This window comes from Alosa pseudoharengus, unplaced genomic scaffold, assembly GCF_046254945.1.
Source record: "Alosa pseudoharengus isolate Yale_2024_CS ecotype anadromous, Long Island Sound unplaced genomic scaffold, YU_APseudo_1.1 YU_APseudo_1.1_scf_10, whole genome shotgun sequence".
Classification (NCBI taxonomy): Eukaryota; Metazoa; Chordata; class Actinopteri; order Clupeiformes; family Clupeidae; genus Alosa; species Alosa pseudoharengus.
This window is the reverse complement of record NW_027468565.1, coordinates 643,919-658,023: the sequence shown is the minus strand read 5'-3', so window position 1 is coordinate 658,023 and position 14,105 is coordinate 643,919. Positions and strand designations below refer to the sequence as shown.

At 40.0% G+C, this 14,105-nt stretch overlaps 1 protein-coding gene across 4 annotated transcripts in view; it reads right to left on the bottom strand.

Annotated features, from left to right (window-relative positions):
* snupn (snurportin 1) overlaps positions 1-14,105 on the bottom strand; it is a 135,091-nt gene that overhangs the window by 64,395 nt on the left and 56,591 nt on the right. For all 4 annotated transcript variants that reach the window (XM_076302570.1, XM_076302567.1, XM_076302573.1 and 1 more), the window contains exons 3-5: positions 1,751-1,934; positions 1,020-1,124; positions 728-824 (exon numbers count right to left, since the gene is read on the bottom strand). In XM_076302570.1, the coding sequence (XP_076158685.1) occupies positions 728-824; positions 1,020-1,124; positions 1,751-1,934 (386 nt within the window). The remainder of the gene's footprint in view (positions 1-727; positions 825-1,019; positions 1,125-1,750; positions 1,935-14,105) is intronic.

The following is a 14,105-nucleotide window of genomic DNA, read 5'->3' as shown; positions in this document are numbered from 1 at the left end:
TCAAAAGCGTGGAGATGAAAGCCATCATATCACCGTTGGGCTCACTGCCCTCTGGCATGTTTATTATGCGAAGGTTTGCTCTCCGACAACGGTTCTCCAAGTCATCGACGCGCTCTACCAGTGTAGCATTCACAGCCTGTAATTCAGAGATGGCTTTCTCCACTTTAGAGAGTGTTTCAAAGTTCTCACCCGCAGTGCTCTCCACAGATGTAACTCTTTGTCCCAGTGTATCCACCATTTCCCGAAAACTAGTTATAGATGACTGGATAGGCGCCAGAGAGGCTTGAATGAGTGCAGCCATGTCCTCTTTAAGATTTTCACGTTGCTTTTCCATTTTTTGCTGTTAGCATCACTGCGAGTTCGTTACTAGCTGTAGCCGTCGCCATATTAGCCACTCTGCTACTAAGCGTTGATTTCTTCAACTCTGTATCCCCTTTGTTTTTCTGAGAACTTGGCATGTTCCGAACGTGTGATTTTGGTAACAAATTGAATAAAACAATCAACTGAAACTATTAACTCGATGGCAGTCTGTATAATAGGGAGTTTCAAGGTAATTAAATCCAAGGTATCAGGAGACACTCGTTTGCACGTCTTGTCACTACATATCCCAAACCGGAAGCCGAGTCTTGGACATGTGCACAAACTTGTTTTACTTGGATGTGGGCTAAGAAAGGCAAATTTACAAAAAAAAAAAAAAGGTGAAAAACTTCAAGCAATTTCTCAATACCTTTTCCTACTGCTGAATTATGTTTGTTTCCACCTGGAAGTACAGAGGCGAAGCGGTTGACACAGTAGCCACTCTTTGTATAAGCAGCTGTCGATCCCTGAAAGAGAAGTATTCAAATTAGTGTGGGGTAAGAAACTTTTGTTTTATACAGATTGATATGGATTGCTTTATTGAAAAAGATTATTTATTCTGATGGTACCATTGCTACATGAATAATTATTATTGGTTGCAATCATTTGTAATGTTCTGTGTATCCTTTGTTTAAATTTAAGATTCATCAATATTTCCAAACCTTGGAGGCAATGATAAGAGATCGCTTTCCGACTGGACAGACCACCAACAACCAGTCTGAGTCCAGTTCTGCAGGCACTTCTACTAACCATTCTGATAACATCAGCTAAAAAAAAAAAAAAAGTCATGCAGAGACAATTAATAACAAAAACAATGTGACAAACTAAATTATTGCATTAACATGCATGTCCAAATATCTCACTTTGAATGGCTATTCAAATTGCTAGGGATGTGGATAATAATCATTTACACGATGCGTTGTAATGCGAAAGTAAACTCGAGCCAGCTGCATCATGTTATATTTTGTTTTACAACGGAATTTACATTGAGGGCCTCATTAGGTTTAATGTGAAAGTAATTGTGAGTTATAGCCTATTTATAATGCAAGAGGCAACACAATATTAAGTATAGACATAGGCCTCCTTGATAATCCTTGAAAAAGGAGAAAGCTTATTATGTAGTGTTTCTCACCTTTTAATAACTTCCAAAGGAAAATTAGATGAAATCTGTAGGTGAAGATTACACCTCTAACGGAACTGTAGCCATGTGCAGTAATATAGAAAATTGAGGATGTGACTAATTGTGATGGATTGTGATGCATCGTGAAATGAAATTGAATCTTTGACAGGATAATCATAATGGAACCAAATTGTGAGACCAGTGAAGATTCACACCCCTACAACTACAAAAAGAAAAAAAATAATGTCAGGTTTGGAAACTTGTAATGGAAACCTGGTTAGCGTAATGCTTGGGCAACTTTTTTATCCTCTGGATCTCCATGTTCTGATCTTCGGCATCCTCCTGAGACCCCTGTGGTTTCATGTCCATCTCTGCAGTCTCCTCCTCTTCACTGTCTGCTCCAGTCCAGTCCCCATCTGCCAAATGTCGGGCATGGTTGACATAGTTCAGCCTTTTCCTATGAATAAGAAAACATGCACATCAATTCATCTTTCATCAGGATGTGCCAGTTAAGTCAGCCTTTGTATTGAACCAGAGTTACAGCACAAGGTTAAGGGTGATATGGATCAAAAAACAACATCTACTGGACAAATTTTGCATGCCAGTGCTCTTACGGATAAGTGATATGTAATGTGATCTATTGGAAGAGGAGTTTCAAGTGTATTTTCTATGTTGAAAATTCTATGCTGTATGCACCATGAAGGAGGGCCTTAACGGATCCCCGGTACAGCATGCGGCACATTTGCTGTTGTTGTATCCCATTAGTGCCTGTTCAAAACATGCTATTCCTGTAGAAAACCCGTAGCTTAATTAGATGCCCACAGGTAGGCCTGCTTTAACCCATTCCCACTGGATGCTGCACGACGAATAATTCTCTCTCCCGCCGGTTGCTGCATAGCGCAACATTGAATCTCCCGCTGGTTGCTGCGTAGTGCAGCATGCTTTTTATTTCATGTTTCTAGGTGTACAGGGCTTAGATATTAAGGTTTTGGTAGACATTGACAATTCTTAGTATTTTTTTCAGAAAACCCTCAGGAAATAAGGTTATTTAGTCTAGAATGCCATAGGATTCTATAGGCGTTTCTAGCAGGCATTTTAGGAGTAAATGGGTTAATGACTCAAAAACTGGTAATTGGTAAAAACTAGGGGTGTGAATCTCTCATGTAACAAAACGATACGATTCGCATCTAGATACATGGACACGATTCGATACAAGAAAAGATACATGTTCATAAAAAACGATTCAGTACGATTCGATGCGATGCGATTCGATGCAGTTCAAGAATGGAAAGGATTCTGAAAGATTTTTTATCATTTTCTCAAGGTGCACATTCATTTTATATTATCAATTATCATGGTCATGGTTGTCAATTAGGCAAAAAAAAATGTGTGAATATTATTATCTAAACTGAGGTTTGTATCATATACTGTATTGAAATGAAAAAAGAATAGTCTACATTTCAGTCAAACACAGCAGCCAAATACAACATAAAAATACTTTATAGATATAACTCTATAAAATCTATAAAGTCTGATTGTTTTCAAGGAGCTGTAGCCTTGTTGAGGTGAGACAATACCGAAATAAAATAAAACCGTGCTTAAGACACTCCTGGCCTTTTCTCATATAGCCTACAAGAATAAAATAGGCCTACATATCAATGAACTCTGGGCTTATTTTGTTCCAACGGTAGACCTAATATGCAGAAACCTATAATGCCACAAGTCTGGGTGAATATGAACAAAATAATTGGCTAATAATTTGTGCATCGTTTTAGCAGCAAGGGCCAAATTATTATTTAACATTAAGGAAATCCCTTCATCAAACGTAAGGCTACTCTACAGACTATCGTTGCTGTGTTTAATTTCGTTCTGGATTTTGAAACAACGACCGAGTGCGAGTTGTCACGTGCTTAAATTGCAGTAGATGTATGGGTAATGAGGTCCTTTGACAACTTTGGGCAATGAATGTAGCCAAAAACGAACTGCATTACCCACAAATCCATGCCACGTGTAGTTTCAAAATCGGAAATGGGATGAACGCGCTGTTTGGAACGTAAATGAGAGTCTGAGCGAGCAGAAAAGGTTGTGAACCAATTTGTAACAAGTAAATCGATATAACGACCGGTTCATTTGAGTTTTATTCCGATACGGGGCTTCACGTATCGATGTAGCCGTATCTTACAGGTTAAAAACGGATACCGATACGTATCGGTTAATCTTTACACCCCTAGTAAAAACAGTATCTGGTAGCCTATAAGTGACATCATGCTCTGTCTGCCACTCGTTGCCTGTAGCTAGACATGCTTTGCATGGGTGGCATTCTGAACCATCCTTAAATTCAGGACCATTATCGCTCGTTTCGTTTGTTGCAAAATTCGCAGAATCATTTTTTCAAGCAAACTGTATAAAGAGGCATTCTTTATTGTTGAGGTCAGACACGATAATCATCCAAACATCTTGAATCTTGACTACCCATACTGTGCACGGACTCAGTGCTACCAAGTGCTACCCTCTTTTCCTCTGGTCCTGCACTGTGCTGTGTGAGAGGGGGAGTGGCCAGCTGCTGAGGCTCTCCATTACTGCCAGGTAGCGGGGATCCTGCGCCGGAGACGATATGTGCATCGCGGCCTTGGCCGTTTCCGAGGTGGGATTACCAGGTCAACTACATGGCCTGCCTTGAACGGTGCCAGTTCATTGCAACAATCTGGAGACATCTTGGACGAGGTCGATCGGGATCCGGATGATGCCATCACAGCCTGGTCCGCAACACTTCATGTTGGGCCACTGCATCTAACAATGCAGTGCATCGACTCTACGACCACAACTCAGCAAGAGAGTGCCCAAAAAGGGGAGAGCTCCTGCTCTCGAATATTCAACATCCAACAAAGTCGACAGCGCAGCCAAGACTCCCATCAAAGTAGCACTTGTCAATGCTAGATCCCTAGCTAATAACACATTTATTCTGAATGACTTTTTTTACCAGCCATAACCTACATCTCCTCTGTATTACGGAGACATGGCTGAGTGTTGGTGAGTCTAGCCCTTTCTCTGAGATATTACCAACTAACTGTACCTACTTCAACTCCCCGAGAACAACTGGGAGAGGAGGTGGAGTAGCAACTATTTTCAAAAATAGCTACAAATGTAGACAATTACCACCGACGCTTTATTCCAGTATTCTCACCGGGCTGTTTGCAGCGTGGGTGAGCCCGGTTAAACACAAACATGCATCTACCGACCTCCTAAAATACAACAAGTACTTCATTAATGATTTTACGGATTTTCTGGCTGAAATAATGCTAAAATATAACCGGGTACTTATTGTCGGGGATTTTAATATCCATGTTTGCTGCCAGGCTAAGCCGATGGGTAAAGATTTTTTAAATGTCATTGATTTTAATCTGATACAATATGTGACGGGCCCTACACATTTACAGGGCCATACACTAGATGTGGTACTGTGATGTGGTATTCCTGTCTATAACCTCGATATATGCCATACTATTTTCTCTGATCATATGCCTATTGTGTTTGAGTTTACTCTACCATGTATTAAACTGTGCACTTCAACACATTGTTGCCGCACGCTAAAACCCTTTACAGCCACTGATTTTTCAGCAGCTTTCAAAATTCTCATCAAAACTCACCACTTAACGGCAACACAGAGGAATTAACAAATTAGTGTGGCCTGCCCCCACTGCTAGTTCTGCCCCACGGCCTGCCCCCACTGAAGTTCAGAGTGTGTTGCAAACTATTTGTTTCTCAGCAAAAGCCACAATGAAACTGTAACAAACAAATGTAGAGACATATCATGTGGAGTTTTTTTTTTTTTTTTTTTGGCAAATAGCCGTATAATAAGCAGGATAATGTAAAGAACGCCTTCAGGGCGAAGCAAGACCAAAAATGTAAAATGTAGTTAGCTATTACGTTATTGGCGTACACCATAGGCACACACAGGCTAACACGCAAACCTGGGTCAAGTCAGGTCAGATCAGTTCGTGTCACATATGGAGCGCAGAAAGGTCATTTTTCATCACTAAATAAAAAATGCCATTTATTTCCGTAAATCACACGCCACATATTTCTGTAAATTGCTTAGCCCCAGAGTATCCCTCCAACATGGTAATTGTATTGCCCGATTCAGGACAGTCTGCCCTACACAGGCACACGAAATGCATGTAGAGCTATGAGCTTTGCTGTGGTGAGATACATAATAAAATCAATGCTAGTACTAATACATGAAATGATGGCAGATCTGGATAGCCTAACTGCTGAAACTGCTGAAAAAAACAATATATAATATGTGTGTGTGGCACTTACAATGACCAGAATAAATCCTTATGAATAAAGGTAGTGAAAAATGCCCTAAAAACAGCTTAGGGTTCTAAGGGTTAATGTAGCTGATAACGTAATAATCGTCAATAACAATAATTTTGTCCGTTTTTAATGTAATAAAACCCATAAGGTAATAAATTGGCAATAATGTAATAAACGTTCTGAACCAATAACCAATAATGTAATAAGTCATGTTATTGGTGGGGTGGGGTCCTTTAATAATGTAATAACTGGAGCCAATAATGTAATAATATACTAATATCACTCTCTATTGGATATAAAGTGTCACACTTCCATGACACATTTACCCTTACCCTATTGTCTCTTTCAAATACCTGCTTTAAGACCTGACCACACACACAAACATTTACATGTATTCATTTGGCAGACACTGTGACTTACATATGTCAACTATATATATACATATATACATGTTTATATATAAACATGCTTAACAAGCTAACTGTACTGCAGGATTGCATAGCTGATTTGAAAGACTGGATGTCTCAGAATTTCCTACAGCTTAACTCTGACAAAACAGAAGTCCTTTTCATTGGCCCTGACAAAGTCTATAATCAAGCTAAGACTTTTCTTGGAAATTTAGCCTCAAATAACAAGACTACTTCTAGAAACCTAGGGGTTTTATTTGATACAGATTTAAAATTTGACCAACATGTAAAACTCCTTGTGCAGTCCTGTTATTATCAACTGAGAAACATTTCCAAAATCAGATCAATGCTTTCTTTAAAGGACACAGAGAGAATTATACATGCATTTGTCTCATCTAGACTTGATTACTGCAACACCTTATTCACCTGTTTAAATCGTAATTCCATCTCTCGTTTACAAACTGTTCAGAATTCAGCAGCCAGACTTTTGACAAAGTCTAAATTTAGGGAACACATCACCCCAGTTCTGGCCAATCTTCACTGGTTTCCAGTGAGTTTTAGGATTGATTTTAAAATCCTCCTTATTACCTATAAAGCATTACATGGTTTGGCACCTGACTATTTAACAGATTTATTAACCCCCTACTGTCCAGCTCAGCCCCTCAGATCCTCCAGCCTGGGACTTTTAGTTGTTCCAGAAAGTAAACTGTCAACTAGGGGTGACCGATCATTTGCAGTTAGAGCACCCAAGCTTTGGAACAGCCTCCCTTATAACATCAAATCTGCACCATCTGTGGCTGTTTTCAAATCTAGTCTAAAGACCCACTTATATAAAATTGCTTTCCTTAAATAGTGAATGACTCCACTCATGTCTCTGCTAATTTATTATCATTGGGGGCCAAGCAGCGAAGCTGCGAAGGCACCCATTGTTTTTCTATTTTTTCTTATTGGGGGCCAAGCAGCGAAGCTGCGAAGCCCCATTGTGTTTGTTAGTTTTCTTATTATTAGGGGTCCGAGCAGCGTAGCTGCAGGAACCCTATTGTTTCTGTACCGTTCATTTTTTGGCCAAAATTCTGTAAAAGTCATACTGCAGCCTAAACCGTAACTCCAAAACTCTTGAAATTTTCAGGTATGGTTACCAGTACCCCCCTCTACCCATAACCCAAAATTTGGGGTACTGCACCCAAAGGTGGCGCTATTGAAAAAAAAAGTTAATTATGCTTATTTCTCCTTACCAGATTCACCTAGACTCAAAATTCTTTCAGAATATTAATCTCTAAACTCAGATGCATCTTTTTGGCCCTGGTCTTATGGTCTACAAATGTTTACTTTTTCCACAATTTCATGGAAAAGCCAAACATTATAAAAAGTTTCACACTCTTCAAAAATAATCGAATCTTCACTAAAATTCTCACAGACAATGTTTAGACCAAGCCTCACAAAAGTTATCGCTCAGAATTTTGATATTTTGTTCCATTTCAGAGATATAGGCCAATAAAGTTAGACCACTTAGGCCTTTTTTCCTAGATCACCTATATTCCTATAAACCGTAAGTCCTAGAAACTTGACATTTTCAAGTATTGTTACCAGTACCCCCCACTACCCATAACCCAAATTTGGGGTACTGCACCCAAAGGTGGCGCTCTTGTCAAAAACGCTTATTTCTCCTTACCAGATTCACCTAGACTCAAAATTCTTTCATCATATTAATCTCTACATTCAGATGCATCTTTTTCACCCTGGTCTTGTGCTCTAAAAATGTTTACTTTTGCCACAATTTCAGAGAAAAGCCAAATATCATAAAAAGTTTCACAGGCTTCAAAAATTATCAAATCTTCACCAAAATTCACAGACAATGTTTAGACAAAGCCTCACAAAAGTTATCAAAAGAATTTGGATACGTTGTTCCATTTCAGAGATATAGGCCAATAAAGTTCGACCACTCAGCCCATTTCTCCTATATCACCTATATTCCTATATGAGTAATTTTTTTTTTTCTTGGATAACAACCATACAACCATCATTAGGTGGATACCATTAACAGTGCACATTTTCAGATATGTACTCTTTTTTATAAAGCCCTTAATTCTATTGTCAAATGTATGCTAGGAATTTTCTTGATGTTGTGTGTTTGCCAACACACATTTTCACCATTTGAATGTGACTGCTCAATGTATATGATTGTCAGTGGCTGAGTGGGATAATGCCTAGTGCTGGTGTTTCTTAGGTTGAGAGTTTGAATCCTGCTAGAGCTTTAGGCTCAAGATGCACATGCTATTGTTATTGAAGATTCACACTATTGAACAGCACCTGAATGACATCAGACAATTAACATTCACACTCATTAGTTGCCAAGAATCAGAATGCCGACACACTCTATGACATATAGGGGAACTTCTTTGTTTACTATTTTTCCTTCATCATTAAGTCTATCATATTTATATTTCATCCATTACTGTTCTTTTCTATAAATGTCTAATTGCCCCAGAATATCCAAAAGTTTTCAGGTGTACTCTTTCAGGAAAGCCCTTCATTTTATTGTCAAATGTATACTTGGAGTTTTTCTTGTGTGTTTACCAACACACATTTTTACCAATTGAATGTGACTGGCCAACATGTAGGATTGACAGTGGCTCAGTGGGATAATGCCTTGTACTGGTGATCCTTAGGTTGAGAGTTCAAATCCCACTTGAAGCATTAGTGAGTTGTGGATGTTAGCATACTACAATAGAATGCTGTTGGGTTGTGGAGGATAACACACTATAACATTACAGCTACTTGTCAATATGGACTTGTAGTGCAAGGCAAGTATTACTGTATAATTATAAGCTGTAGCCTATAATTATTTGTTATTCTTATAATATTTGTCATTTCTTATACATATTTAGTCGGCTCTTCCACTTGACAGAACAACTCTATATCGGTTAAGGATGTCACGCATGAAACAATGCTGCAGAAACATGAAAATACGACTTTGAGTTTAGTAGGCTATAATTTTCAGTTCCTGTTTATCTATTGCACAATGGGTAATAATTTAAAGGAATCATGTTGCAGTCTTGTAAATAGTGACCCTGCAAGATCCCTAGTCATTGCAAAATCATAGTCTGTGACTTAAAACTCTACTACTTGTCTTTAGATGTGAGAGGGTCTGAGACTGTAGTCTTTCAAAAATCTTTTCCAAATCTTTGCAAATCTTTCCAAAGTTTACCCGCTGGGAAACCCTGTAGCTCCGGAGCAGGGGCTCAGACCAGGATAAATTGTTTGCTCGCCCTCAGTTCGCTCTTTTGTTCATCTCAACCCAGCACTCCAGTGTGTCCTGCTCTGTGTGCGTCTTTGAGTTAACGTAAGTCATCACTTTAATCACCCTCACTATGACTTTTGTGATGTTTATCAGTTTGTAGAGTAGCTCTGCCATCATGTGTAAAGTTAAGGTCTTTGTTTGTTGGTTTGGTGTGTTGGAGTCCCATGTGAGAGATGATTAAGTGATGTTGGTTGACTTGGGATGTCAAGTATTGTTTAGTTGTACCTTATATAGCCATATGATTTCAGTTTATTGTTCAAATGTCAATTGGTTTGTTTGTGAGTTGGGATCTGTACTGATTTACCCCATTTCACTGATTACTCCATTTTCTGTTTGTTTCCTCTTTGATGCAGCACACATACAAGTAAAGAACAAAAGAACAGATGAATTGAAACTCAAATAAAGTTAACTTGTGTTGCACCGAAACCTGCCATCTCCGTGTCATCACTCCATACCATTGAGCCTTCTGAGTCACACCATTGAACAGCACCTGAATGACATCAGGCAATTAACATTCACACTCATTACACACTGCTGGTGTTTGTTAGGTTGAGAGTTCGAATCCTGCTAGAGCTTGAATCTCAAGATGCACATGCTATTGGTTATTGAAGATTGACACCATTGAACAGCACCTGAATGACATCAGGCAATTAACATTCACACTCATTAGTTGCCAAGAATCAGAATGCCGACACACTCTATGACATATAGGGGAACTTCTTTGTTTACTATTTTTCCTTCATCATTAAGTCTATCATATTTATATTTCATCCATTACTGTTCTTCTCTATAAATGTCTAATTGCCCCAGAATATCCAAAAGTTTTCAGGTGTACTCTTTCAGGAAAGCCCTTCATTTTATTGTCAAATGTATACTTGGAGTTTTTCTTGTGTGTTTACCAATACACATTTTCACCATGTGAATGTGACTGGCAAAGATGTAGGATTGACAGTGGCTTAGTGGGATAATGCCTTGTACTGGTCATCCTTATGTTGAGTGTTCAAATCCCACCTGAAGCATTAGTGTTAAAATACTGTTGGGTTGTGGAGGTTAGCATACTAGAATAGAATGCTGTTGGGTTGTGGAGGTTAGCACACTATAACATTACAGCATTACAGCTACTTGTCAATATGGACTTGTAGTGCAAGGCAAGTATAACTGTATAATTATACGCTGTTTATCTTATTGACTCCGACACAGAACCCACCGCCACAAATATAATTCAATTCTGTGGGAAACACTGCCTTCCATTATCAAACCCTTCATCTTATCCACAACAAATAAATAGTCCTGTAGAATCAAGTATTGTTAGAATACTGTTGGGTTGTGGAGGTTAGCACACTATAATGTTACAGCACAGGGTAATCCTAATTTTATGCATCACATTTATTCCAATCCAACTCAAAAGTTTTGAACGACAGAAAGTGAAGGTTTTATCCAGATCAAAACCAAGAATAGATTATGTGATCTAATCCAATTTCAGGATCCTTGTTTCCCTTTGAACAACCCATTTTCAAGATTTGATCCAATCCGATAGCTGAAATCCGGTAACTGAAATCCGATAACCGAAATCCGATCACGTTTCTTTTGAACAATTGTGCCCAAACAATCAAAGCATATATAAAACTAAAAAGCTATGCTATCATGTTCGTTTTGCTCGGACCCCGTAAATCACCGCTTGCGGTTATATTTGGGGGCCAAGCAGCGAAGCTGCGAAGGCACCCATTGTGTTTCTATGTTTTCTTATTATTATTGGGGGCCAAGCAGCGAAGCTGCGAAGGCACCCATTGTGTTTCTATTTGTTCTTATTGGGGGCCAAGCAGCGAAGCTGCGAAGGCACCCATTGTGTTTCTATTTGTTCTTATTATTATTGGGGGCCAAGCAGCGAAGGCACCCATTGTGTTTCTATGTTTTCTTATTGGGGGCCAAGCAGCGAAGCTGCGAGGCAACCCATAGTGATTCTATGTTTTCTTCCCTATTATTGGGGGCCAAGCAGCGAAGCTGCGAAGGCACCCATTGTGTTTCTATCTTTTCTTATTATTGGGGGCCAAGCAGCGAAGCTGCGAAGGCACCCATTGAGTTACTAGCTTTTCCTATTATTACACTTCTGCCATTGGAGTCTATGGCAGCCCATAGAACGCCTGGCTAAAAAGTGCAGATTTTTTGGCAGAAAGTTTCGGGACACTCCACTGACCATTCACACTCATTTACGGACCTCTAAACCCAGCCATCTAGCGCCACCAACAGGTCAAAATCTGGCCGAAAATTGAACCGCTGGGTCTAAAGTTATGAAATTTGGCACACTGATTCAGCACTGTCCCATGATCACTCTCAACAATTTCCAGAACTCTATGCCCAACACTCTAGCGCCACCAATGGGTCGAACCTGGATTGCATTCACGCATGTGACCATTGAATGGTGCGTCCGATTTTCACATATCAGGCACCGTTGGAATCCCTGGACCGACCTAAGTTCAATGACCCCTATTACGTCACTTTCTGCCATATTGGACCTCCGCCATATTGGATTTAGTCCAAACTCTACGAAAAGTTTCAGCGGTCAGAAATTTCATCCGATTTTCATGGAACTTGGCGGAGATGATCTTCTCCCCGAGCCGCACAAACGATACTTGTCAGATTTTTCTATTTCATTTTTGTTTGCCCGTGACAGCCAATCAAATATGGTGATGAAGCCGCCAAACAGGAAGTGGACAAACATCTAGGTGACACTTTGAGTTAACACAGCAAAACTCGATAACATTAGTCAGGACACTTTCTCAATCACTCACAGCAATTTTTATGTATATACATTGAACGCTCTAGCGCCACCACCAGTTCAATGTTGGACATGCAATCATGCGTGTGATCCTTGACTCTTTTGTCTGATTTTCACAATTGAGGTAGCATCTGAATCCTTGGACCATCCCGAGTTCATCGACCCCTATCCCATCACTTTCCGCCATATTGGTCCTCCGCCATATTGGATTTAATACAAACTCTATGAAAATATTCAGCGGTTACAAATTTCATCCGATTTTCAAGGAACTTGGCGGAGATGATTTTCTGACCGAGCCACACAAACGATACTTGCCAGATTTTTCAATTTCAAGTTTGTTTGCCCGTGACAGCCAATCAAATATGGTGACGAAGCCGCCAAACAGGAAGTGGACTAACATATCGAAGACGCTTTGAGTTAACACAGCAAAACTCGATAACATTAGTCAGGACACTTTCTCAATCACTCACAGCAATTTTTATGTATATACATTGAACGCTCTAGCGCCACCACCAGTTCAATGTTGGACTTGCGTTCATGCGCGTGATTCTTGACTCTTTTGTCTGATTTTCACAATTGAGGTAGCGTCTGATATGATCACTTTCCATCATATTGGACCTCCGCCATATTGGATTTAGTCCAAACTCTACGAAAAGTTTCAGCGGTTACAAATTTCATCTGATTTTCACGGAACTTGGCGGAGATGATCTTCAGACCGAGCCGCACAAACCATACTTGTCAGATTTTTCAAATTCCACTTTATTGGCCCATGACAGCCAATCAAATATGGCGATAAAGCCACAAAACAGGAAGTGGGCTAACATCTCGGAGACGCTTTCATGTATGAAGTCCAAACTTGGTACAGGGACTTTGTATCTGATTGTGAGGACACGGGAAGAAATTGGCATCATTTGGCCTCCATAGGGGGCGCTGTAATACAGGAAGTGAGCTTGTATCTCAGCAACACTTCGGTGTATGAAGTCCAAACTTGGTACAGGGACATATTAGCTGATTGTGAGGACATGAAGGAAAGTGGTCTCATTTGGCCTCTAGGGGTGCTGTAATAAAGAAAGTGAGCTCACATCTCAGCAACACTTTGGTGTATGAAGTCCAAACTTGGTAGAGGGACATGGTAGCTGATTGTGAAGACATGCAAGGAAAGTGGTTTCATTTGGCCTCTAGGGGTGCTGTAATAAAGAAAGTGAGCTCACATCTCAGCAACACTTTGGTGTATGAAGTCCAAACTTGGTACAGGGACATATTAGCTGATTATGAAGACATGGAAGGAAAGTGGTTTCATTTGGCCTCTAGGGGTGCTGTAATAAAGAAAGTGAGCTCACATCTCAGCAACACTTTGGTGTATGAAGTCCAAACTTGGTAGAGGGACATGGTAGCTGATTGTGAGAATGCACAAGGACATTGGTGTAATTTGGCTTCTTGCTGTGAGTGCTTGCTCATGCCATGGCAACGCCATTCCTGCTATAGCGCACTGCTTGGCCCCCACATTGCTGCTTGCAGCTATATTTATACTTTCTTCCGCCATGGAAGTCAATGGCAGCCCATAGAACCGACTGGTGAAAAGTTTTAAAATTTGGCACAGTGATTGGACACAGTCCCATGATTCATTTCACCAAGTTTCAGGTCGGCACCTTGAGCACTCTAGCGCCACCACCAGGCCAAAGTTGGACATGCGTTCATGCACGTAACTTTTGACCCGTTCACCCGATTGTCAAAAATGAGGTATCGTTGGAATCCTTGGACCAAGCCGAGTTCAACGCACCCTATGACGTCATTTTCCGTCATGATGGATTTTCCGCCATTTTGGAT